Source organism: Suillus plorans (genome assembly GCF_016647745.1).
Source record: "Suillus plorans strain S12 chromosome Unknown HD556scaffold_28, whole genome shotgun sequence".
NCBI lineage: Eukaryota > Fungi > Basidiomycota > Agaricomycetes > Boletales > Suillaceae > Suillus > Suillus plorans.
The window spans coordinates 426875-450335 of NW_024537412.1; the positions used below are offsets into that span (position 1 = coordinate 426875).

At 47.7% G+C, this 23461-nt stretch overlaps 10 protein-coding genes across 10 annotated transcripts; 4 read left to right on the forward strand and 6 right to left on the reverse strand.

The window, feature by feature from the left end:
- Positions 1–2530: 2530 nt before the first annotated feature.
- On the reverse strand, positions 2531–3926 carry HD556DRAFT_1476750 (uncharacterized protein; the record flags this gene model as incomplete). Its single annotated transcript, XM_041308539.1, has 2 exons — positions 2531–3798; positions 3861–3926. 2 exons carry the CDS (start codon positions 3924–3926, stop codon positions 2569–2571), a joined length of 1296 nt encoding a protein of 431 aa, XP_041160279.1. The 3' UTR covers positions 2531–2568.
- A 1158-nt stretch (positions 3927–5084) lies between these two features.
- HD556DRAFT_460459 (uncharacterized protein) lies at positions 5085–6884 on the forward strand. Its single transcript, XM_041310666.1, has 4 exons — positions 5085–5288; positions 5344–6615; positions 6668–6820; positions 6877–6884. The coding sequence occupies exons 2-3, from the start codon at positions 5492–5494 to the stop codon at positions 6705–6707; spliced, it is 1164 nt and encodes a 387-aa protein (XP_041160280.1). The 5' UTR covers positions 5085–5288; positions 5344–5491; the 3' UTR covers positions 6708–6820; positions 6877–6884.
- Positions 6885–7949: 1065 nt separating this feature from the next.
- HD556DRAFT_460541 (uncharacterized protein) lies at positions 7950–9760 on the reverse strand. Its single transcript, XM_041310667.1, has 5 exons — positions 9649–9760; positions 9211–9588; positions 8549–9151; positions 8341–8498; positions 7950–8284 (listed from the first exon to the last, which is right to left on the reverse strand). The coding sequence occupies exons 2-5, from the start codon at positions 9454–9456 to the stop codon at positions 8068–8070; spliced, it is 1224 nt and encodes a 407-aa protein (XP_041160281.1). The 5' UTR covers positions 9457–9588; positions 9649–9760; the 3' UTR covers positions 7950–8067.
- Positions 9761–10953: 1193 nt separating this feature from the next.
- On the forward strand, positions 10954–11163 carry HD556DRAFT_1237230 (uncharacterized protein; the record flags this gene model as incomplete). The annotated part of the gene is made up of 1 exon (XM_041297885.1): positions 10954–11163. One exon carries the CDS (start codon positions 10954–10956, stop codon positions 11161–11163), a length of 210 nt encoding a protein of 69 aa, XP_041160282.1.
- A 1416-nt stretch (positions 11164–12579) lies between these two features.
- Positions 12580–15543, reverse strand: HD556DRAFT_1443349 (uncharacterized protein; the record flags this gene model as incomplete). Its single annotated transcript, XM_041306593.1, has 7 exons — positions 12580–12796; positions 12853–13010; positions 13061–13530; positions 13585–13663; positions 13724–13953; positions 15176–15307; positions 15357–15543. The coding sequence occupies 7 exons, from the start codon at positions 15541–15543 to the stop codon at positions 12580–12582; spliced, it is 1473 nt and encodes a 490-aa protein (XP_041160283.1).
- Positions 15544–15886: 343 nt separating this feature from the next.
- Positions 15887–18066, forward strand: HD556DRAFT_460680 (uncharacterized protein). Its single transcript, XM_041310668.1, has 8 exons — positions 15887–16094; positions 16149–16555; positions 16609–17097; positions 17147–17185; positions 17238–17405; positions 17459–17509; positions 17556–17699; positions 17783–18066. The coding sequence occupies exons 2-8, from the start codon at positions 16229–16231 to the stop codon at positions 17849–17851; spliced, it is 1287 nt and encodes a 428-aa protein (XP_041160284.1). The 5' UTR covers positions 15887–16094; positions 16149–16228; the 3' UTR covers positions 17852–18066.
- Positions 18067–18204: 138 nt separating this feature from the next.
- HD556DRAFT_1432182 (Endoribonuclease L-PSP/chorismate mutase-like protein) lies at positions 18205–18652 on the reverse strand (the record flags this gene model as incomplete). Its single annotated transcript, XM_041305093.1, has 2 exons — positions 18205–18357; positions 18419–18652. 2 exons carry the CDS (start codon positions 18650–18652, stop codon positions 18205–18207), a joined length of 387 nt encoding a protein of 128 aa, XP_041160285.1.
- A 366-nt stretch (positions 18653–19018) lies between these two features.
- Positions 19019–20265, reverse strand: HD556DRAFT_1237380 (chaperonin 10-like protein; the record flags this gene model as incomplete). The annotated part of the gene is made up of 4 exons (XM_041297890.1): positions 19019–19210; positions 19262–19819; positions 19867–19947; positions 20008–20265. 4 exons carry the CDS (start codon positions 20263–20265, stop codon positions 19019–19021), a joined length of 1089 nt encoding a protein of 362 aa, XP_041160286.1.
- Positions 20266–21059: 794 nt separating this feature from the next.
- Positions 21060–21269, forward strand: HD556DRAFT_1237525 (uncharacterized protein; the record flags this gene model as incomplete). Its single annotated transcript, XM_041297906.1, has 1 exon — positions 21060–21269. One exon carries the CDS (start codon positions 21060–21062, stop codon positions 21267–21269), a length of 210 nt encoding a protein of 69 aa, XP_041160287.1.
- Positions 21270–21708: 439 nt separating this feature from the next.
- Positions 21709–23177, reverse strand: HD556DRAFT_1443353 (uncharacterized protein; the record flags this gene model as incomplete). The annotated part of the gene is made up of 4 exons (XM_041306594.1): positions 21709–22232; positions 22287–22823; positions 22873–22971; positions 23030–23177. The coding sequence occupies 4 exons, from the start codon at positions 23175–23177 to the stop codon at positions 21709–21711; spliced, it is 1308 nt and encodes a 435-aa protein (XP_041160288.1).
- Between the last annotated feature and the right edge of the window lie 284 nt (positions 23178–23461).

Genomic DNA, 23461 nt, shown 5'->3' on the forward strand with positions numbered 1-23461 from the left:
TTTTCAAAACTACAGAATCAAGTTGAAGGATATTGCTGTCTTGCAACATTGGTCGATTGACGCAAAGGTGTGTCAGTACCACTCTACTGAGAGCCTATAACTGATCACTTTTTAGTGTCTGTATACACAGTCATGAAGAGTATAACAAGCATGTATTTGGAAATAGTTTCAGATATGATGACAGAGGTGCAGAGTGCACGCATCTGAGTGAATCTTAGACGGTTGTCCGGTGTAGGAGAGTGTTTTGGATTTGTTGATCCAAGTATTAGGCTAGCATCCGAATCCCGATGGGCGCTTGGTTGTCCAGTTGTTTACTTCACGTCTGAACGTAAGTTCTCATACTACTTGGCCTAAAAGAATGCAACTTGACGCATAGCGAGCTTTCAAACGAGGTTAAATTAGCTCTTCGTCATCTCAGAGCAAGGTTGTAACCTTCAAATTTCAGCCCGAGTTTACGCTTCATCTGCATTCACAAGCATGTCCACTGCCACGCCCTTCCCGAGTCCCGACTGCATTGAAACCTTACTTGGGCGTCAGTAATAACTTTAAATAGTATATCACTTCATCGCATATGTGAAAGATTTTCTGACAACATTTTGCAGTGGAATGTAAAGGTTCATCCAGAATGAGCTCATATCGTCTTGCAGATATACGATGGACCGGGCACGGACTGCAAGGGAAACCCAAGGCTAAACCTCTGTGGCGGAAGGCCACGGCTCTATCTATAAAGGACAGACTACGACACACGCGAGGACTACCGACTACAAGCCAGGCCCACTCCTGCTTATGCGCCAGGACCCCTGCCACTCCCGACCAGAGCGCCCCGCTCCAACGACTATGATGTACACCTATAACTAGATCTATTACGAGACCCTACCTCCTTCCTCCAGCAAGCTCGCTATTATGTAGATTGGCGCAATGTCTTCACTGATTTTGCGTCAAAGAACATCAGACAAAGTAAATTTAAATTCGGTTACAACAATGCGTTCCACTAATCTCGCTGTCGCCATTCGCACACTCCTCCCAGAGGTCTTCTGGGACCTTGGGTAACATGACAAAGTAAAGATGCATATTCAGGAAATCGATTACGAGCCATTCACCAGTCTGCTCGATGTTACGAACGCTACCGTGACCGACCCCGATATTGATGGTATCAGTCGGTATCAATAGTGCATGATTTCACCACAGCAGACTGATACCAATTCACAGTCAAAAATCCTCTTGTCGTTGCCCTCGAGTGGTCGCAGGACTCGCAAAATCACACGAGGTCGGTCACGCCACGTGGTAATAGAATGTCACCTTTCCTTCAAGAATGTCCCTGAACAAATCAAACATGAAGCTAAAATGACTCACCAAACTACCAGTCAAATTCAATTACCGGCCTCGAATATCATTCGTCGGCTGCACAACATCGTAAGTGCCTTGCAGAGTAGCCTTTTTATATGCAGCGAGCATTTTACAACTAAAATACACATCCAAGTCACCTGGCCGATGGGGTGTTACCATCACGTCATAAGCCCGTTTTCGCTTCGACCAAGGACCCCAGTCAGATATCTATCCACCGCACGAAATACAAAATCTGTGAATCGAGCTAAGTTCCATTATTTTCATTCCATCCACCGGTCTGGATCATTTTGTTCGTCATTGACAATAGATAAAATTAGCGAAAAGATAGAGGAACGTAATCGCATGCCTCATCTGAGTCCATGTCATCAAATAACCTATTGCAAACAAGGAGGTGAGGATAGCGAGTAGCAGAGGGCGCCGAACGAACCATTCAATTGGCTCCGTGTCCAGAATAATGCTTGACAGGGATCCCCAGGGCCCACTTCCGGAACCGCGTCTATCATGACATGCATACTCTCGCATTTTTATCCGAACAAATATACGCAAGGTTACATTATGTTGACTTCGGTCTTGTCATGCAACGTTCGGTCAATCGCTGACTTTGAATACAAATTTTCTTGTATTTTTCTGCTTGTCAGGTCGGTCTGCGCCTGTTTAACACCATCCGCTGTGAATGGAAGACCTGGACAAGTTTGAGGTACCGATGGCGAGAAGGGAGAACAGGGCGTTTACTAGTCCTGCTGGGGTGTATGCGTAGTTGTCCATCCTAAGCGTGAGCATATAAATTGAATGATGGACAATTATCGAGCACGCGAAGGTCAGAGAACATATTTAGGCCTGCAGAGAAACGAGTTGTCGTAAGGCTTGAACATTTATTTTTGACTTTATTTTATTGGATGAAAGCTGGGACGGAGCCATGACCAGTAGTCCGTTATGTCTTCACCCATCGCAGGGAGGCGGGACATCAGTGATAACGCCCCATCGGAACCAGGCGGACAACTTGTTCAGATAACTGTTCGCTGCGGGTATTTTGAACTTAAAGAGTGGGAAACAGATGTCGGATCAAAGTGGTTAGCGGACGGTTGGATGGTGGAGTGGGGCTGTGGGACATCAACACAAGGCAAAGTCATTTCGACATTGAAAAGAAGATATAAAGTTCTCTTTGTATCCATATAGCGCCAATCACTTGTAAGGGTATAAGGAAAGGCTGGGTAAAGCAGTCTATAGTAGAAATTGGTGTATATCGAAGTCGCTGTCAGGTTCTATGATAAAATCGAGGGAAGGAACGAGGGTGACATAGTCCTCTTGCTGCTGGTCCGTTGAATCCACTTCACTGCCGAGATCTTCTAAAAATTCGTGCATATCAAAGTTGCTATCAGGTTCTACACTCAATTTGAGGGTAGGAATGAGGGCGACATATTCTCCTCGCTGCCGGTCCGTTGAATGCACTGCATTGCCGAAAATAAGGCTCTCCAGGGGACATTCTGACCGTATCAAGAATTCCTTGAACTCTTCATGTGGCCACGGCCCTATATTGCGGGCTTCGACCACGCGAAGGTTGGGGAGTGTGAGAACCTCAAATAGGCCAAGGGCCCCAGCTGAGCTCAGGAATATGTCCCCAGACATGCGTAAGGATTGGAGGTTGACGTGCGTGACCAGTTCTGGAGTTTGAATTGGGTCGAGTATTCCAATCATAACCACGGAAGAGAGGTTGGGGCATAGATGGAGTATGCGGGGGAATGCATCTAGTCCATTCACGTTGATCTCAACATGCGTGAGATGGGCCCATGCGGAGTCACTAAAAAAAGCTAGGTCCTTGCGGCTATACAACAGTGATGTCATGTCCAACCTACGCAAATTCACCGGCAATTTCGAGAGAGAGTGGTCGATAGCTGATGTAGGATCAAACCCATATTTATGTATGGTGAGCTCCTTGAGTGCGTGAAAGCCTTCCATCATGAAGGGGCCATCGCAGGCAAAAAAATCAAGTTTGAGAGACGAGATTTGCTGAACGTATGGCTGGAGCAGGCTTTGTAGCTCGCTCCAGTTAGTGTGGCATTCGAGTCTCAACGAGAGAGGACATCCTCCCGACCGCTTGAGCCAGAGGTTGTAGCATAAAGCTCTCTTCTTCCAATTGTCGTGCTCGGCTTTCATCTGCAGCCTGCACCATAAACTTGGCAAGCCCACAGCAACCTCCCTCCATCGTCGACATATTGTGGTCAACAGTAGGGGAGCCACTTGTGGTGTGGGGCACAAATACTCGTCTTTAGGCAGACAGTAAAGGAAAACTTCTGAGAGTATTTCTGTTGGCGGACGCCACGAAAATGCCTTGCGCGAAGTGTTGGACTGAACAATGTTGGCCCTCTCTTCGACGAGTGGCCGTTGACGATAGGAAACGCCCTTCCTAACTTTTTCAAGGCCCGAATTCTTGCGCATGATCATCTCATTCAACTGTTGAAGTAGATGTTTATTATAATATCCAGACGAAAATACCTCCAGAACCAGTTACTTACAGGTTTCTGCGGTTCACCAATGGTAGCTGAGACCAGTGAATCGACGTTTGAATTGGATTTCTGCATGCTGGTGCGAAGAAGATTTAGATGTTTGATACAGAGATTTGGGGGAGGAAATAATTCTACCAAAATTCTATCGTTTCGTCAACTGCCGCGTCCCTATTTAAATTCAACACTTCAAAAAAAAAAAGGCCCACAACAAACACACCTGAAATTCTATTGTATTTTCTTGTTACAATGGTAGTTAGTGTGGGCCCGAGCCACCTGTGGAAGGGTGGTCTCACTCAATGGTTTCGGCACATTCGATCAGCACCAGTGACTGGGCCATTCAAGACCTTGTCCTGGTACTCACGACAATCTGGTTCAATTCGAGTCTCCTTGGCACCTCTCCTCTCCACATCCCTACCATACGTACTGAACGGCTGTTTCCCTTTTCGTCAACCGTTTCTCCCTACTACATTCTTAGTACTGCCTGAGACGCTCCAGCTCATGATGCCAACGAACAACTGGGATCACGTGAGAATTACATCATCTTTTATCTTTTCCAACTTCAACGAGCCAATTGCAATAACAGCCTTATTCAAATAAAACTTTTCGAATTAAATTATTATTCGCGATCGTGCGTTACACTCCTTGCATGTACACGCTGAAAGATATAACGAGCGGGCGAGGTGAAGCAATTTATGACATCATCTCCCAGTCGATTCACCACACAAAACTCGAAGTTGACAAGCATCAAGATATATCAGATATTTTTGAGCGATTCGCACAAAACTGCTGCTCAAGAAGGGAGCTCCATGGAGGTTGAACTTTTGAGTCTGGATAGTAAGAAATGAAGAACCTGGGGCCAAGTCTAAGTGAGTATAGATCATCAAAATATTGTGGGGGCAGATCAGGAGACAAGCGGTACAAAAACAGGTATCAAACTAACCCCCGATAGGGCGCGCGAGCGCACTATGCCGAATTGTGCCATTACTTAGCGACATTGACAAGTGCAAGCAGCTACGTCGCAAAGGCAATCAAAATCTATGGGTTCGCCCTCGACTAGCAGCGAAGTATGAACAGGAGCATCCGCTTTAAAAAACCAACTAGATCTCACCGAGCAAGTCTATCGATAGTTGATCATCGACGTGCAAAGACAGTGCGCATTCACTGATGCAGACCGCCCATCGGCGAGCTCCACTGTATAATACACGGTAAGGACGGCGTTAGCACATGACAACATGATGCGCGGAACGCTAATCGGATAAGATGCAGATTATGCAGAAGCAAGAGAGGAAAATGTAGGTTTCATTCGACTGAAGTTAGAAATAGTATGGAGTTAAAAATGACATGCTGTACAATGCAGTTGTCTGAAAGATATAAATATAAAGATGTGGGACACGTGCCTAATGACCATAATCACTTCTCGTACTTGCTAACACCCTGGTAAGACAAAACCCATATGAGCATCACGCATGGATGAACTGACGATTGATTTGAGCAAGTAAAGTGCGCTAGTTCTCGAGCGAGTGAGAGTTGAAAATTACTCAACGTCCGAGTCAAGCATAGCTTTGTAGAGCACGAGGAGAACCCAGCGAACACATCCATTGACCGACATCTTGCCAGCCTGTCTGGCCAATACAGCTGTGATGGCTTCCAGCTCGACGCAACCCGGTGCAGCAGAAAACAAATCAATTCTGACGCCAGTCATGATCTTGGAGGGACATGAAACATGGAAACACTCCTTGCAGGATTCTCACGAGTTCAGCTATATTTCGTGCATTTCCTATTCTCCTGACGGCAAGCAAATGACTAGCGGATCACGCGATAAGACGATTCGGCGATGGGACCTGCGGGAGGGTAAGGAGATCGAGGAGGCTCGGGAGGTTTGCAAGAATGGTATAGATGCGGTTGGGGTATCAAGGGATGGTCGATGGGTTGTCACTGCTGCTGATGAGGAGCTCAAAGTCAGTGAGGTTGAGACGGGGATCGTGAGAACATTTCACACTTGGACCACTTGCATCGATATCTCCGCGGACAGCCGCGCGTTGGTAGCGAGTGGGTCATATGATGGGGCACGGATATGGAGCTTAGACACAGGCAAACTTGTGGCTGGTCCATTCAAAACAGGCGAGGATCATCTTGGCCCAATAACGTCAGTTCGACTCTCGGAAGACTCTCGGAAGCTGGCGGTGTCATCACATTGGGGAGGGTACCTTCACGTGTGGGATGTTCAGGCACAGAAATTGCTTGTACAAAAATCTACTCCTAACAAGCATTCCGGGTTCAAATTGCCGGTCTTCTGGACAACAGAAGACAAATCCATCGTAGCCGTATTCAGATTCACGGGTGATGATATCACGACGATCTATGAGTTTGACGCGTCGACGCTCAAAACTGTCGGAGCTCCTTTCGAACACACTTCTAGATCTGCCATCAATGGTCTAGCACTCTCACCTGATTGTGTTCTTCTCGCTAGTGCTTCCTATGATGGCACCGTAAAGCTGTGGGCCTTCGAGTCCCGTCAACTCCTCGCTTCATTTGACGTCTCAATATCTCCCAGGACCCTCGTCCTCTCACCCGATGCACGCCAACTAGCTTACACGACCTTCGAAGACACCAAAATCTATGTATGTGACATTCCAGCGAACATCCTTGCTAGCATTGGGCTTGAAGCACGACCTAGTGTATGTATCCCCCACACAGACATAATTTATATGCTAATATTCTATAGATCAATAAATCTGATTCGCGCCACCCTGGTCTGCTCAATGTATGTGGTCCTGTCCTTTCCTTCATCTGCACTGCACTGTTACTCGTTACAGTTCGATGCAACACCTCGTCCCGCGCGTCGTAAACCAGTGATAATACCTGTCATGTTTTCCATTTCCAGGGACTTACATGCTCGCCTCCGCTTTCTACGCAAGCTCTTTTCTCGTACAGACGCGGTTCGCATCGATGAGCCTAATCTCCTGGACGTATGTTTCTTTTACCTGTTTGCCTCCCAGTTGACTCTACAGTTACTAACTCACAGTTTCCTGCTACATCACCCCTGCCTCGTCCACTTCCAACACACGACGAGAATGTGAGTGCGGACCTCTATCATCACATGTCAAACTTACATTCTTCCAGTCTCGACGCACACCAGCACCACCCACCACCCAATCCTCCGTCATCAATAATTCCCCAACCCTCAGATCCAATCGACTATCAAGCTGGTGGCGTGCATCGCCAACTATCGTCTATGTTCCTTACGCGCCGGGTAGACTGGTATGTGCGCGTTTTTCTTGTCATATTCGAATTCTCATCCACGTATGTATAGCGGCATGCTGCGGCGGGCGCTCCCGGCCCTGATGATGAGTTGATACGCGACGAAGATTATGTCTCTCCCCCTTCCCCTAATCCCGGCTCGCGCCCAGGGATTTTTGACTCCGGACATCATGGAAGCGGCCGGTTTTGTTTTTGCTTCTAGTTATCGGGCATCTCGTTCGACGTTACTGTAATTGCTGCTCGTTGTATGTGTTGTCCTCCCTACACTTATGTTGAATTCATAGTCGCTATTGTCCCCTGAAGCGCTTGAGATATGGAAACAGTGTCAATGGTTGATTCTGTCCAGACTCCAGTGTCTACGGCGCTCCGAGATATTGTCCCTGCGTTTATATTTGTCATGAGCATTTACTATCCAGACTCCAGAGCATTTCAACCTCCGTGGCGCGCTGCTACATAGCTGGCCTCCGCTGAAGGGACTTCATCGTGTTGAGTCAATTGTGAGTTCGCACCTTGTTGCAATAGTTCATCTCGCATTGTGACATCTGTGTATTTAGGTTGAGTCGCTTTCTCAAAATTTTACAGAGAAAATATGTTGATCCCTCTGAGATTGGCCCTGATGCCTCTCGAGTTTGTCTTCGGGAGGGACGGGTGATGATGTCGCAAATTGTTTCAACCCACTTGCTCGCTCGTTCCTTAGATATTCCAGCTCGCGCGTACATGAGAGTATTATAACCAACAAATCACCAAATCACCGCGATGATGATGATAACAATAATAGCGGTCATGATAGTGTGAACAAATAAATAGTGTGTTATGCCATAGAGAATAGAGAATGCGTGTAGTAGGTAGAAAGACAAGTGAATGAACAACAGCAGATAATACAAGAAAGAAAATAGTCAGTAGCAGAATTGAAATATGGCTACATCTCATGGCCGTCCTTTATCTCATTAGCCTCCTAAAAATCAGTGTCGTCGTTATTGTCGTCTTCGGCGAACATGGAGCTATACAGGTGAGAATGAGTGAGCGCAGTGGTAGGTGCCATTGCAGGTGCAGCAGAAGCAGAACTCGTGGAGTTCTGACTAGCTGAGTATGGCAGCAGAGCGTCCACAGCTGTCGATTGTCCACACTTGCTATTGATCAAGTGCCTCTTGTACGCATCGCGTCTCGTATACCTGATCACAACGATATTAATTATACGAGAAGCTCATTTGAGAGTTGGGATACGCACGTTTTGGGACAACCAGAGCACTTGAATTTCTCAAGTTTGAAGCCTAGGTGCTTTTTTGTCTTGAGGTGCTTCAGATAGCTTCCAGGATTGAGCACCATGCCGTCCCTAGAACACACGAATGTCCCGTTTGGTTGACCAAGTCGATCTAACACTGGTGTCTGTCCCAATGCTTGAGAATCCGACCTCGCAAGATAAAAAGAAAACTCACAAATAACGGGTCGTTCTTCATTCCGCCGGGAGCTATTTTGGCTTGCTTGACGTCGTGGTAATGGAGGTGTTCCACGACGTGCTTCTGATTGATACGTGGTGCTTGAGGGAGAGACGAAAATGCAGAGCCCGTTGCGAGCACAGACCCGTGATTCTGGTGGAGGTATCCTTGGTGCGGTACGAGTGCAGCGTAAGGGTTTGCGGCTCCTGGAAAAGAAATAGGTTGATGGTACAGAGGGGTCGCGGATGGGTCTTGTGGGGGATGAGCAGCCGCAGTTGGCAGTGAGTATGGACCACCATAAGTGGCACACGAGACATCGGCTCCTGGAGGGGGGAAATAACCATTTTGTCCCGTTTGGAACGCGTGATCCACGAATCCAGCACCCACACCAGGCGAAAGTGCAACGGGCGCGTATGCGGGAGGGGCACTATGCATCCCGTTAGCTGACACACCATACGGGTAGTAGGAGCCTGGAAAAGGAATGCGTGAGGGCTGGGGCCAGCGAAATCGACCCATATACTTACAAGTGTTTGGCGTGTATTGGGTTGCATTGGAAGAATCGGAACCATGCGATGAGGAGACGTGGGGAATGAATTTTCTCATCTGGTGGCAAGACGTACAACAGTGAGAAACGTAAGTGTTGAAGCTCGGAACACACGTACCGGGGTCAACAAATGGTTGATTAAAATGTTAGAGTGTGTGTACGAGGTCGCAGTGGCAGTAGGTGCAGTGGGTGAGGGATAGAGGATGAAGGCCACCGAACCAATATTTATATGCTCGTCCAGCGCCGCTTTGAAGGCATACCCCTCGAGACGTGTTTCCACTGCAGGGGCCTTCCTTTGAGGAAACAATTTCTGTGGACCACCGTCATTCACTAAATGGGACGATGGTCCTTTGGACCGATGCATTCAGCTTTGCATGCACGCTTGAGCTATTCGTTCTTGTTGCGAGTCCGCGATGCAAACACGCGCAGTGCATTGTCAATGCGCTGTGGATGTTTAGGTCCTCCTGAGGCTGACAATCTGATTGGAGCACTACAACTTGTAAGTTATAGCGAACAGATGAATCATAGTAGACGCGTGATTTCAGAATCAGCTCACCAGCATTCGACTCGGAAAGACTCGAGAACCAGGTGTCACGGACAACAATATTGTCATTGCATTTCCTTGTGAGTACTCACGCTTTATTCGTGTCCTTAATACATCGCAACACTCCGTCGTAGATTCTGGCCCGATTTGACTGTTCTAGCCAAGATAGAGAAACCATTATTTTGATTTCCTGCTTGCAAAATTACACCATCAAGTTGAAGGAAATCGCTGTCTTGCAACGTTGGTCGCTTGACGCAAAGGTGTGCCTTTGCCACCCTGCTGAGAGCCTGCAACTGATCGCTTTTTAGCGCCTGTATACGCGGTTATGAGGAGTACAAAGACACACCAAATTCAAGGAATGGTTTCTTGGCCCGGAAGGACGGGTGAAAGGTAAAGAAGCACAAATTCACTTACCCATGTCATCAACTCAAGAAAGCACTGGAGAACTCCTTCATCGTTGAACAGTTGTCTCGGAAATTGCTTTGCACTGCTACGGCTCGTAAACACAATGCAGAAGCGATATCTGCATGTCCTGGCGCGACCTGAGTGCAGAAATCTGGATCGGATAGAGCGGCAGCATGCGCAGAAAATAACTGGCTATAAAAATGAAGTTGCGTTATTGGTGAGCAGAAAGTGGTACCTGACGACACGGGTATATTGTTGATAACTGCTATGTACACCGAGCGCATTGACATGGGCTTTTGGAGTGCCGCCAAACGTTGACCAGGTAATGTTTCCAGTCACAATCACTCCCAGTTCAAATGCTTTCAATACTATTGAGTTTTAACCATGGGTAAAGTTTGCTTATCATTTGGTTGTCATATGACCTTCCTATTCTTCTGCCAATGCGCCTTACAGCTTGCGGTGGGCGGTGCGTGTCAAAAGAGTTTTTCTAAGGAGTCGCAAGAACGATTTAAGTTGAACTTGTCAAGCCAAATGGATGTTTGGTCCTATTTACTTCCAAAGGTTTTGCTAAACATCTGCAAACAGCCTCCTTCGCATTGTCTGACAGTCTGGCACACAATGCAACGTTTATTTCCTCTTTTAGCACTGTCTCCGTCCCGGAATCGATTGCCCGTAGATCATCATAGGCCCATGTGTAGCATGCAATCTGAATTTTCCTAAAAAGGCTAATTTGCTCGAAGACGGTCGACACTCGATCCTTGATTTCCTGACACTCCGTCGTCAAAGCACCCAGCACCCAGATACTTAAGCAACGCGATGTCCGTCACTCTACTCATCATCAGCACTAGCGCCCTCAGCCTTCAAACTAAATATCTCTGAATCTCACACTCGTCTCCAAACAAATAGCTCGAGATGTCTTACACCACTCTTAACGTTAACACCCACTTCTCCCTCTTCGCCTCCCCGCCTGCATCCTCAAATGTATTTGCTGTCTTTGCTCCAACACAGTCCCCACGTGAGACACATGCGATGTACGCAGAGTTCCGCCAGGTGCTTGGCGCTTCCAACGGACAAAAGAAGCAGGGCAAGAGCGTGCTGAAGAAGATCCTTGGTACCAATTAACAAGTGCCTACGACACGCGCCTTCAAGCGCATTATCCAACTCTCTCGCTCGATGTGTTGAGATTATTCTCATCTTCCGAGCAACTTCACCAGAATGCGGCACTGTTTACCACCGCCCTCTCAAACCACTGTATCGGCACAGCGCAAGCACAGCCACTACAAGCCGCTTACACCCCTTGATGCGCATTCGCATTTAAAAACTATTCGACGTGTGGATCGCGTTTTAGAATGGACAATCCGGGAATAGTATGGATGAGTTGGGAGGAAAACTGGAGCGCTGCATACTTTCTAATATATATAAGCACGGAGCGTTTGATCCCGCGGAACCAATTCGTGTCCACCCCACGTGCATGCTCCAGCTGAGCGCCACCCGCTTCTTGCGCTCGCGATCTCCGTGTCTCCTATAGTCCCAGCCGTCACCTATCATCATGGCGTCCGCGTGCTCTTTTCACGGCGTCGTAGGCATTCAAAAGTTCAACGTTCACGAGTGAGAACCAATCACGCAAAAGACTGATGACAGAACGAAACAGAATCATACTTCAGCTCAGTCTAAGTATCTCAAAGAGGCAGACCAAGCGCCTGCAGACCCACCAGAACAGACTCCCGAATACCTTGCAATGTTAACTCACACAAACACACCTCCCCATCGCCTCGATCTCAAGGTAGATGCGGTATGTGCGATACCACCGACGGCGAACGTAGTCTCCAAGCATCTGTTACTATACCTGACGTTAGGAAACGTCCGAAGGTGATCGGAGCGCTTGTACATAATAGAATCCAAAAAATGCATCGGATGCAGTCTTCTAGTATCATTTCGACGACACCTTATATCTGGGACCTGCTTCAAAATACCGTCGAATCAATTAAATGCTAATAAAAGCATTAGATATGAATGTCATGAAGTGAAAGAGACCTCAACCCAGGGACTTCATTGTGTTGAGTCAATTGTGGGTCCGCAACTTGGTGCAATAGTTCACCTCGCATTGTGACATCTGTGTATTTAGGTTGAGTCGCTTTCTCAAAATTTTACAGAGATAATATGTTGACCTTTCTGAGATTGGCCCTGATGCTTCTCAAGTGTGTCTTCGGGGGGACGGGTGATGATGTTGCAAATTGTTTCAACCCACCACTTGCTCGCTCGTTCCTTGAATATTCCAGCTCGCGCGTACAAGAGAGGAGAGTGTATTATAACCACCGAATCACCAAATCACTGTGATGATGATGATGATAACGATCATAGTGGTCATGACAGTGTGAACGAATAAATAGTTTGTTATGCCATAGAGAATAGAGAATGCGTGTAGTAGGTGGAAAGACAAGTGAATGAACGACAGCAGATAATACAAGAAAGAAAATAGTCAGTAGCAGAATTGAAATATGGCTACATCTCATGGCCGTCCTTTATCTCATTAGCCTCCTAAAAATCAGTGTCGTCGTTATTGTCATCTTCGGCGAACATGGGGCTATACAGGTGAGAATAAGTGAGCGCAGTGGTAGGTGCCATTGCAGGTGCAGCAGAAGCGGAACTCGTGGAGTTCTGACTAGCTGAGTATGGCGGCGGAGCGTCCACAGCTGTCACCTGTCCACACTTGCTATTGATCAAGTGCCTCTTGTAGGCATCGCGTCTCGTATACCTAATCACAACGATATTAATGATACGAGAAGCGTATTTGAGAGTTGGGATACGCACGTTTTGGGACAACCAGAGCACTTGAATTTCTCTAGTTTGAAGCCCAGGTGCTTTTTTGTCTTGAGGTGCTTCAGATAGCTTCCAGGATTGAGCACCATGCCGTCCCTAGAACACACGAATGTCCCGTTTGGTTGACCGAGTCGATCTAACACGGGTGTCTGTCCCAATGCTTGAGAATTCGACCTCACAAGATGAAAAGAAAACTCACAAATAACGGGTCGTTCTTCATTCCGCCGGGAGCTATTTTGGCTTGCTTGACGTCGTGGTAATGGAGGTGTTCCACGACGTGCTTCTGATTGATACGTGGTGCTTGAGGGAGAGACGAAAATGCAGAGCCCGTTGCGAGCACAGACCCGTGATTCTGGTGGAGGTATCCTTGGTGCGGTACGAGTGCAGCGTAAGGGTTTGCGGCTCCTGGAAAAGAAATAGGTTGATGGTACAGAGGGGTCGCGGATGGGTCTTGTGGGGGATGAGCAGCCGCAGTTGGCAGTGAGTATGGACCACCATAAGTGGCACACGAGACATCGGCTCCTGGAGGGGGGCAATAACCATTTGGTCCCGTTTGGAACGCGTGATGCACGACTCCAACACCCACACCAGGCGAAAGTGCAACGGGCGCGTATGCGGGAGAGGCACTATACATCCCGTTAGCTGACACACCATGCGGGTGGTAGGAGCCTGGAGAAGGAATGCGTGAGGGCTGGGGCCAGCGAAATCGACCCATATACGTACAAGTGTTTGGCGTGTATTGGGTTGCATTGGAAGAATCGGAACCATGCGATGAGGAGACGTGGGGAATGAATTTTCTCATCTGGTGGCAAGAAGTACATACAGTGAGAAACGTAAGTGTTGAAGCTCGGAACACACGTACCGTGGTCAACAAATAGTTGATTGAAATGTTAGAGTGTGTGTACGAGGTCGCAGTGGCAGTAGGTGCAGTGGGTGAGGAATAGATGATGAAGGCCACCGAACCGATATTTATATGCTCGTCCAGCGCCGCTTTGAAGGCATACCCCTCGAGATGTGTTTCCACTGCAGGGGCCTTCCTTTGAGGAAACAATTTCTGTGGACCATCGTCATTCACTAAATGGGACGATGGTCCTTTGGATCGATGCGTTCAGCTTTGCATGCACGCTTGAGCTATTCGTTCTTGTTGCAAGTCCGCGATGCAAACACGAGCAGTACATTGTCAATGCGCTGTGGAAGTTTAGGTCCTCCTGGGGCTGACAATCTGATTGGAGCGCTACAACTTATAAGTTATAGCGAACAGAGTAGATTGAAAGCAGATTCGCGTGAGTGACAAGATCTATCAGGTCTTCGTGAGTCATGTCGGTGCTTTGGAAGAAACAGCTCGAGTTCAGTGAATTGGTCAACAACAATCACAAAGAACGAACCTACGTGAGGTAGAATAGACAATGCAATACTTGATGCATACGTCTCGCATCACCTTCTAAATGCATGATTTCAGAATCGGCTCACCAGCATCCGACTCGGAAAGACTCAAGCGCCAAGTGTCACGGACAACAATATTGTCATTGCATTTCCTTGTGAATACTCACGCTTTATTTGCATCCTTGATACATCGCAACATCCCGTCGTAGATTCTGGCCCGATTTGACTGTTTTAGCCAAGATAGAGAACGGACCATTATTTTAGTTTCCTGCTTGCAAAAATACACCATTAAGTTGAAGTAAATCGCCGTCTTGCAGCGTTGGTCGCTTGACGCAAAGGTGTGCCTTTGCCACCCTGCTGAGAGCCTGCAAGTGATCGCTTTTTAGTGCCTGTATACACGGTCATGAAGAGTACAAAGACCTACCAAATACAAGGAACGGCTTCCTGGCCCGGAAGGACGGGTGAAAGGTAAAGAAGTAAAATTTCACTTATCCATGTCATCGACTCAAGAAAGCATCGAAGAACTTCTTCATTGTTAAACAGTCATCTCACGAATTGATTTGCACCGTTACAGATCGTCAACACAGAGAAGCGACATCTGGATGTCCTGGTGCGACCTGAGCCCAGAAACCTGGATCGGATAGAGCGGCAGCATGCGCAGAAAATAACTGGTTATAAAGATGAAGTTGCGTTATTGGTGAGCAGAAAGTGGTACCTGACAACATGGGTTTATTGTTGATGACTGCAATGTACGAGCGCATCGACATAGGCTTTCGGAGTGCAGCCAAACGTCGACCAGGTAATGTTTCCAGTCACGATCACTCCCGGTTCAAAAGCTCTCAATACTGATGAGTTTCAACCATGGGTAAAGTTTGCTTATCATTTGATTGCCATATGACCTTCATATTCTTCTCCTGCCAATGCGCCTTACGGCTTGCGGTGGGCGGTGCACGTCGAAAATCCTCTGCATCATGTTTGATGAGATTGATGCTCTGAGGCCATACTCGGAGTCGCATGAACTTGACAATGGTTTCAGATATAACGACAGAGGTATAGACACGCACTTTAGACTCCATCAACGTGAATCCAGTAAAATTTGGTGTGCGTCACACTAGTCACGGTACATGCGTCGTGGGCAGAGAGGAACTGGCTTCCTGGTGTTGTAGCGGGGCGCTCTGGCAGGACAGGACGGGAGTGGCAGGGGTCCTGGCGCAGTGGCAGGAGTCCTGGCTCGTAGTCGGTAGTCCTCGCGTGTGTCGTAGTCTGTCCTCGATAGACAGAGCTGTAGCCTCCCGCCATAGAGGTCTGGCCTTGGTTCCCTTGCAGTCCGTGCCCGTTCCAGTGTATCAGCATCCGAATCCCGATAGGCTCTTGTTCCGAAGGTGTTTGTTCAGTACATAGAACTGCTCGAAAATGCGACCTAGTTAAATCTAGTGAGCTTCCAAACGAGATCAAGCCAGCTCTTTTTCATTTCTCGTAACCTTCAAGTTTTAACGCATGGATTGTGATTCTAAGTGACCATGCACTAGCTTCTCACAGACGAATTTCATGCAATAAATTTCCTCCTAACTGGCAATCCATTACGCCCTGGCACATGAGAACCACACAGGAAGCATGCGGGTGGACGCCACTCCGAGGTCATCATAACTTGATAAGGTTACATGTATGGATAGTGTGGGGAGTCACGCTGTGCAATGCACGGCCGTCTGGAAGATATAAATATAAAGAGATGGAACACGCGCCTATATGACCATCATCGCTCTTCTTCCTTGCTAACGCCCTGGTAAGACAAAACCTCTGAGCATCACGCATGAATTGAGTCAAACTGACGATTGATTTGAGCAAGTAAGGTGCGCCAGCTCTCGAACGAGTGAGAGTTGACAATTACTCAACGTCAAGCCTAGCTTTATAGAGCACGAGGAGAACCCACCGAACACATCCATTGACCGACATCTTGCCGACCCGTCTGGTGAATACAGCTGTGATGGCTTCCAGCTCGATGCAGCCCGATGCAGCAGAGAACAAATCGATTCTAACATCAGTCATGACCTTGGAGGGACATGAACCATGGAAATTTCTCTATGAGGATGGTGAACATCACGAGTTCAAATATATTTTGTCCATTTCCTATTCTCCTGACGACAAGCAAATGATCAGCGGATCGGGGGATAAGACGATTCGGCGATGGGACCTGCGGGAGGGTAAGGAGATTGAGGAGGCTCGAGAGGTTTGCGAGAATGGTATAGATGCGGTTGCGGTGTCAAGGGATGGTCGATGGGTTGTCACTGCTGGCTATAGCCTGGGACTCAAAGTCAGTGAGGTTGAGACGGGTATCGTGAGAACATTTCACGTTGGGTGGATTAGATGCATCGATATCTCCGCGGACAGCGCGTTGGTAGCGGGTGGGTCAGAGCATGGAACAGCTTGGATATGGAGCTTGGTTCTACTCCTGACAAGGATGGAGGGCGCAAATTGCCGGTATTCTGGACAACAAAAAACAAATCCATTGTAGCCGCATCCAACTGCATGGATGATGACACGACAATCCACGAATTTGACGCGTCGACTCTCAAGATTGTTGGAGCCCCTTTCAAACACACTGAGAAGATCTTTGGTCTAGCACTCTCATCTGATTGTGTTCTTCTCGCCAGCTCTTCCTACCTCATCATCAAGCTGTGGGTCTTCGAGTCCCGCCAACTCCTCGCTTCATTCGACGTCTCGGAATATCCTGCGCTTGTCTTCTCACCCAATTCACGCCAACTAGCTTACACGATCTTCAATGACACTAAAATCTTCATATGTGACATTCCAGCCAACATCCTTGCTAGCGTTGGACTTGAAGCACAGCCTAGTGTATGTATCCCCCACATACATCCATCATTTATATGCTAATATTCTATAGACCAATAAATCTGATTCACGCCATGCTGGTCTGCTCAACGTATGTGGACCCGCCCTTTCCTTCATCTGCACCGCACTTTTATTCATTACAGTCCGATGCAACACCTCGTCCCGCGCGTCGTAAACCAGTGATAATACCTGCCATGTCTCCCATTCCTCGACCTTTGCCTGCCAGGGATCCACATGCTCGCCTCCGCTTTCTACGCAAGCTCTTTTCTCGTACAGATGCGGGTCGCATCGATGAGCCTAATCTCCTGGACGTATGTTTCTTTTACCCGTTTGCCTCCCAGTTGACTCTACAGTTCACTCACAGTTCCCTGCTACATCGCCCCTACCTCGTCCACTTCCAAAGCACGACGAGAATGTGAGTGCGGACCTCTATCATCACATGCAAACTTACATTCTTCCAGTCTCGACGCACACCAGCACCGCCCACCACCCAATCCTCTGTCATCAATACTTTCCCAACCCTCAAATCTCCCTTAAATCGACTATCAAGCTGGTGGCGTGCATCGCCAACTATCGTTGATGTTCCTCTCGCGCCGGCTAAACTGGTATGTGCGCGTTTTTCTTGTCGAATTTACAGTGCCAAAGGGCTTGAAATATATCAACGATTTCAATGATCGATCCTGTCCAGACTCTAGTGTCTACAGTGGTCGGAAACTTTGCAGTTCACAGAAGGTGTTTTGTTTTCGCTAAGAAATAGTGCAAGGACCTCCCGTGTCCAAACTAGTACAATCAGAATATTAGTACTCAGTACTCAGTACTCAGTATTCAGTCCCAACACAGATTCATCGAAAATATCACATCCTGATCTTTCATACGCACTAGGCCGAGTATATCACAAAAAAGTGCCATTCCTATTTCTAAATTCTGTGCTCGCCGAAACTGATGCTCGTGAGGCTCTGCGTGAGGCTCTGCCATTGCACGTGTGTCCAACGATCTACGTATCAATTCACGGTACTCGTCATAAAGACTCGTGAATCACTTATTTGCCACTAATATTGAAGATAAATGGCGCATTATTAGTACACCCGAAGAAGTTCATAGTACGAGGGACTAACCGGCTATGCACTCGATCTCAAACAAAACGTCTTTCGGAAGCCGAGCAACCTCAACGGCTGACCGTGCCGGCTTGTGTTCCGAACCACTAAAGAACTCCTCGTAAATCTTGTTGACGGTGGCAAAGTCCTCCATATCTTTCAGGAACACCTATGTAATGCATCATCCGTCAGATTCGACTCGGAGACAGACGACTGTCTCAGCGACATACCGTAGTCTTGACGACCTTGCCAACTGAGCTAGAGCTGGCTTCAAGAACAGCCTTGAGATTTGTGAGGGCCTGCTTGGTCTGTTCCTCGATACCGCCTTCGACTATCTGCATCGTGGAAGGTACGAGGGGGATGCAACCCGAAACAAACACGAATTCGCCAGCTTTGATAGCTTGGGAATAGGGCCCAATGGCTGAGGGCGCGTTGGGCGTCGAAACGGCTGTGATCGTAGACATCTGTCGTTTTGTTCTGGTAGCGAGTGCAAAAGCGGGGTATTGTGGGAGACGAAGAGCGGTTGTCCTACAGCTGGGAGGACCACCACGGAGAACTAAAGATCTTAGGCGAATTACACCCAACATCTTGGATCGAATATATATTATAACCGCACAAGTGACGAATCCGATACGCCCGAAAATGATAAATGCTACGATACCATGAGAACAATAAGATAAGATTGCCTAGTACTACATCTATGAGTAGTTACATAAATTACTTGGCTTACAAGTATGCCATATACAGGCAGTATCCAAATGACTATGTTCCTCGTCCGCTCCAATACGCCTCACCTAAGTTCTAACCCAGATGTAAGTACAGTGAATGAGCTACTCCGATGCTACTTTCACAATCACTTTCTCTCCGTTCACCTGTCCATTTCGTACTACATTAAAAGCATCCTGGCAGCGATCTTGTAGTGATCCTTGATCAAATAGGCGAACTCGATTGGGTTGAATGATGCCTTCCTCCAACAGTCGAGGGAGAATCTTTGGCATCAGGTTGTCACGAAGGTACTCATTCTACGCCAACTTATCAACATTTTGAATCAAAAAAATTCCAAAGATACTCACCTGCTGGTACAGTAGCGTCTTCACGCCTAAAACTTTCACCGAATCTGGGAAGGGGTTTCTGTCCACCGGTAATTCCATCCACATTTGCGCATCTTTCCCTGCAACATGCCTAGTGCCTTCCGTCACTGGCAATAGCATGGCGACCACACCGTCGGAGCTAACGACATTGGATATGCTTTTGAGTGTGCTCTCAGCGCTGATGCAGTCCAAGACAAATTGAAGCTTTGTGCCTGCGGCGAGTAAAATATTCTCGAGCATGTCGTCAGCGCTGTAGTCTATGACATGGGCGACGCCAAGAGACTTGAGGTAAGAATGGTGCCGAGGGGACGCTGTTGCAATGACCCGCTTGTACCCAGCAAGGGCTAACAGCTGAACAGCGTATTGACCAGACGTGGCTCCCGCACCATAAACGAGGATGGGAGTCTCTGCATGGGGAGGTGGTACAGAAACGGGGAATGTTGGTGGAGTAAGTCCCAAACGATCGAACAGCGTGTAAAATGCAGTTACGAAATTGTCAGGAATTGTTGCAGCTGCTTCGAGAGAGTAATCATCGGGGAGCTGCGACTCTGATTAGGACTTGCATTAAAAACGTGATTTTTCCAAACCTTGGCGCAAGCGGAACTGTGTATAATTGCACGTTCTTGTAAACCCTTCCCCTTTGATCCAGCCGTTGTAAATCCGCAAACCTAGAAAATAAGATGGCCATCAGACTTGTTCGTTCATCTTGCACAGATATTTATGTTCACCTTGTCTCCCGTCTGCAGGCCGCCCACACCAGAGCCAACAGCTTCCACAACTCCACTAAGATTGAAGCCTAATACGAGTGGGTATTCGCCGTTTACGATTCGACCATAATCCGCTACGTATGTGTCAAGAGGTATGACTGCGCTGAATGCCACTTTTACCATCACCTCACCAGGTCCAGGAGATGGTGTCGGGACTTGAATAACAGATGTTATCCCAACAGCTGTACTCGCGAATGCAAGATGAGTTTGCGACGACATGGCAGTAACTGGGAGGTCGATGAGTCGAAAGTATGTAGTGTTTTCGGCAGTGGATATTGTCATGTATTTATAGCTCCTAATAAAGGAGCTACAGCGATGTGCGCTTTGTCGAATTCTGACACAACCAGGGCGGCGCTTACGAATCCAACAGCTTGAAAACAGGCTGATCACAAATCTGCGCCACTCCTAGCAATATCGTCATTCAAAGATGCGTCAAATAGTGGCTTGGTCCGTTACTGGACTCAGTCAGCATTACTACAAGAAAATTAGTCAGACGATATGATGGTTGTATTTTGAAGTGCTTACAAAGACATCATCATTACTCACTAAGGTACCTCCGTGAACAACGGATGTCACAAATCATACTATGATAAGATTTGAATTCGAGTTTTTATAAGGAGTCGCAAGAACGATTTCGAAGAACTCGAGCCAACTGGATGTTTGGTCGTATTTACTTCAAAAGGTTTTGCTAAACACCTGCAAACAGCCTCCTTCGCATTGTCTGGCACACAATGCAACATTTATTTCCTCTTTTAGCACTGTCTCCGTCCCGGAATCGATTGCCCATGGGCCCATGTGTATCATGCAATCCGTATTTTCCTAAAAGGTAATTTTCTTGAAGACGGTCAACATTCGATTCTTGATTTCCTGACACTCCGTCGTCAAAGAACCCAGCAACCAGATACTTAAGCAACGCGATGTCCGTCACTTTACTCATCATCAGCACTAGCGCCCTCAGCCTTCAAACTAAACATCTCTGAATCTCACACTCGTCTCCAAACAAATAGCTCGAGATGTCTTACACCACGCTTAACGTTAACACCCACTTCTCCCTCTTCGCCTCCCCGCCTGCATCCTCAAACGTATTTGCTGTCTTTGCTCCAACACAGTCCCCACGTGAGACACATGCGATGTACGCAGAGTTCCGCCAGGTGCTTGGCGCTTCCAACGGGCAAAAGAAGCAGGGCAAGAGCATGCTGAAGAAGATCTTTGGTACCAATTAACAAGTGCCTACAACACGCGCCTTCAAGCGCATTATCCAATCCGAGATCAAGCTCTCTCGCTCGATGTGTTGAGATTATTCTCATCTTCCGAGTAACTCCACCAGAATGCGGCACTGTTTACCACTGCCCTCTCAAATCACCATATCGGCACAGCGCAAGCACAACCGCTATAAGCCGCTTACACCCCTTGATGCGCATTCGCATTTAAAAACCATTCGACGTGTGGATCGCGTCTTAGAATGGACAATCCGGGAATAGTATGGATGAGTTGGGAGGAAAACAGGAGCGCTGCACACTTGATAGAATCTAAAAAATGCATCAGATGCAGTCTTCTAGTATCATTTCGACAACTTATATCTGGGACCTGCTTCAAAATACCATTGATCAATTAAATGCTATTAAAAGTATTAGATATGAATGTCGTGAAGTGAAAGAGACATTAACGCATGCCACCAGGAGTGGGTGTAGGTGAGACCATATTGCTGCCTGTTAAGATTGCAGGCATAGGCATTCTGAGCCCTATTTTTGGCGCGCCAGATGTTGGCGGTTCGGGATTGGGGCGGTCGGGGGGTGTTGCACACGGTGGGGGTATATCTTCTTCCTCAGTTACTTCTTCCTGTTCTGCATCTGCGGATACTCGCGGTGGACGTGCTTCCACAATCCTCGAAATCTCGTTAAATTCTTCCTCGCCCGTCCAGCTCCCAACGATGTCTTCGATGTCTTCATACCCCTTGGCTTTAGTTATCCTCGACTTCAGCTCATGTGCATCCGTCTTGGACACCTCTGAGCGTGTACCCTTGAATTGAGTGACACAAAATTTCGTAGAGGCCCAGTGGTTATCCAAGTATTTGCAGAGGCGCACATATGAAGGTGAAAGTGTTGACTCAACATCTCGAAGTGGTGTCGCGGAGAAACACGATGGATTTGACTCTGCCGCCGTTGCAATCATGACCGAGTCTGCGCCTGAACGGTGTATAAGAATACATGCAGTGGTATAACCTCCACGATTAAACTCACCAGTGAAGTCCCTGATGCGCTTTGCGTCTTCCCTTCCTGTACAATCTCCATTTTGAATTATCGCCACATCCAAACCCAACCCCTGCACAAATTCGACGATCTCTCTAAGCCTCTCAACTAATGCTCGTTCTCTCGGCCTCATGTTTCTCGTCCGACAGTGTACTGTGATCGCATTCACACCTGTCCTTGCAATCCTTTCTACCAACTTCTTCGTCTCTTCCTGAGTTGACAGTAATCTGATCTTTGCCGATACACTGATTTCCCTCGGCAATTCCCTCCTCAGAGCCTCCAATATTCCACAAAGAAGATCAGGATTCGTCAAGAGAGCCGCGCCCATGCCAGCGTGTGTGCTGAAGGGTTTCGGACACCCACAGTTGAGGTCAACGCCTGAAACGTCCTGCATGACGGTTTTTGCGGCCTGCACCGCAAGCTCGGGGTCAGCGGAACCGATTTGGTATATGAGGTATGGCTTTTCGAGAGGATGAGTCGTAAACATGGCGCGAGTCTTGCCGTTGTACGAGATGACACCAGTAACAGCTGAAGAACATCAGATGATCAGTGGAAATGAGACATAGGTCATACATACGGTCAATTTCGCGTTCTGCGTGTAGAATAGCCTTGTCTACCATTTCAGGGCCCCAGACAAGCGCCGCACCATGCTTAAGAGCCATCAATCGCGTCGGTACTGTGATTAAAAGCTGCATTAACTCGGATCGGACTGAAAACACAGAACCGGCACGTACGAGCACCAGATCTGACCATCGGTGCGAGAAATATCCCATTTCTGAACGAATCTGGTGTGAGATGGTCGATTCGCGGACGTTTGGGTGGTCGTTCCGAATCGCCCTGAGGCCCAGGGGTTGGTGATGTTGAGATTGGGCGACGAGACATCGCACAGGTTAAAAACACGGAGCTCGGTGATATGTGCAAAAGTTTTGAATGTGCTCTGGATGAACAAAAAAATCGAGCGAGCATGAAAAATTATGATACAGTCGCCTTAACTTGACTTGGCAAAGTAGAAACCGTGCTGAGATGACGGCCCCGAGAAATAACCGCATCGATCGGGACCTGAGCCGAGAAGCAACCGAGAAGTACACTTTCCACGTGACCGGTTCGCGGAAGGACCTTCCGTGTCAGTTGAGGTCCGAGACTACTTATATCGACCTCTTTTATTA

Excerpts from the sequence above, each read along its gene's own strand:
- HD556DRAFT_460459 (XM_041310666.1), top strand. The coding sequence starts at position 5,492 with ATGGCTTCCAGCTCGACGCAACCCGGTGCAGCAGAAAACAAATCAATT. Across the intron at positions 6,616-6,667 it reads GCCACCCTGGTCTGCTCAAT|TTCGATGCAACACCTCGTCC; the intron begins GTATGTGGTCCT and ends TACTCGTTACAG.
- HD556DRAFT_460541 (XM_041310667.1), bottom strand. The coding sequence starts at position 9,456 with ATGCATCGGTCCAAAGGACCATCGTCCCATTTAGTGAATGACGGTGGT. Across the intron at positions 8,499-8,548 it reads TGAAGAACGACCCGTTATTT|ACACCAGTGTTAGATCGACT; the intron begins GTGAGTTTTCTT and ends GCATTGGGACAG. Across the intron at positions 8,285-8,340 it reads TGCTCTGGTTGTCCCAAAAC|GTATACGAGACGCGATGCGT; the intron begins GTGCGTATCCCA and ends CGTTGTGATCAG.
- HD556DRAFT_460680 (XM_041310668.1), top strand. The coding sequence starts at position 16,229 with ATGGCTTCCAGCTCGATGCAGCCCGATGCAGCAGAGAACAAATCGATT. Across the intron at positions 17,098-17,146 it reads GACTTGAAGCACAGCCTAGT|ACCAATAAATCTGATTCACG; the intron begins GTATGTATCCCC and ends AATATTCTATAG. Across the intron at positions 17,700-17,782 it reads CTCTCGCGCCGGCTAAACTG|ACTCTAGTGTCTACAGTGGT; the intron begins GTATGTGCGCGT and ends GATCCTGTCCAG.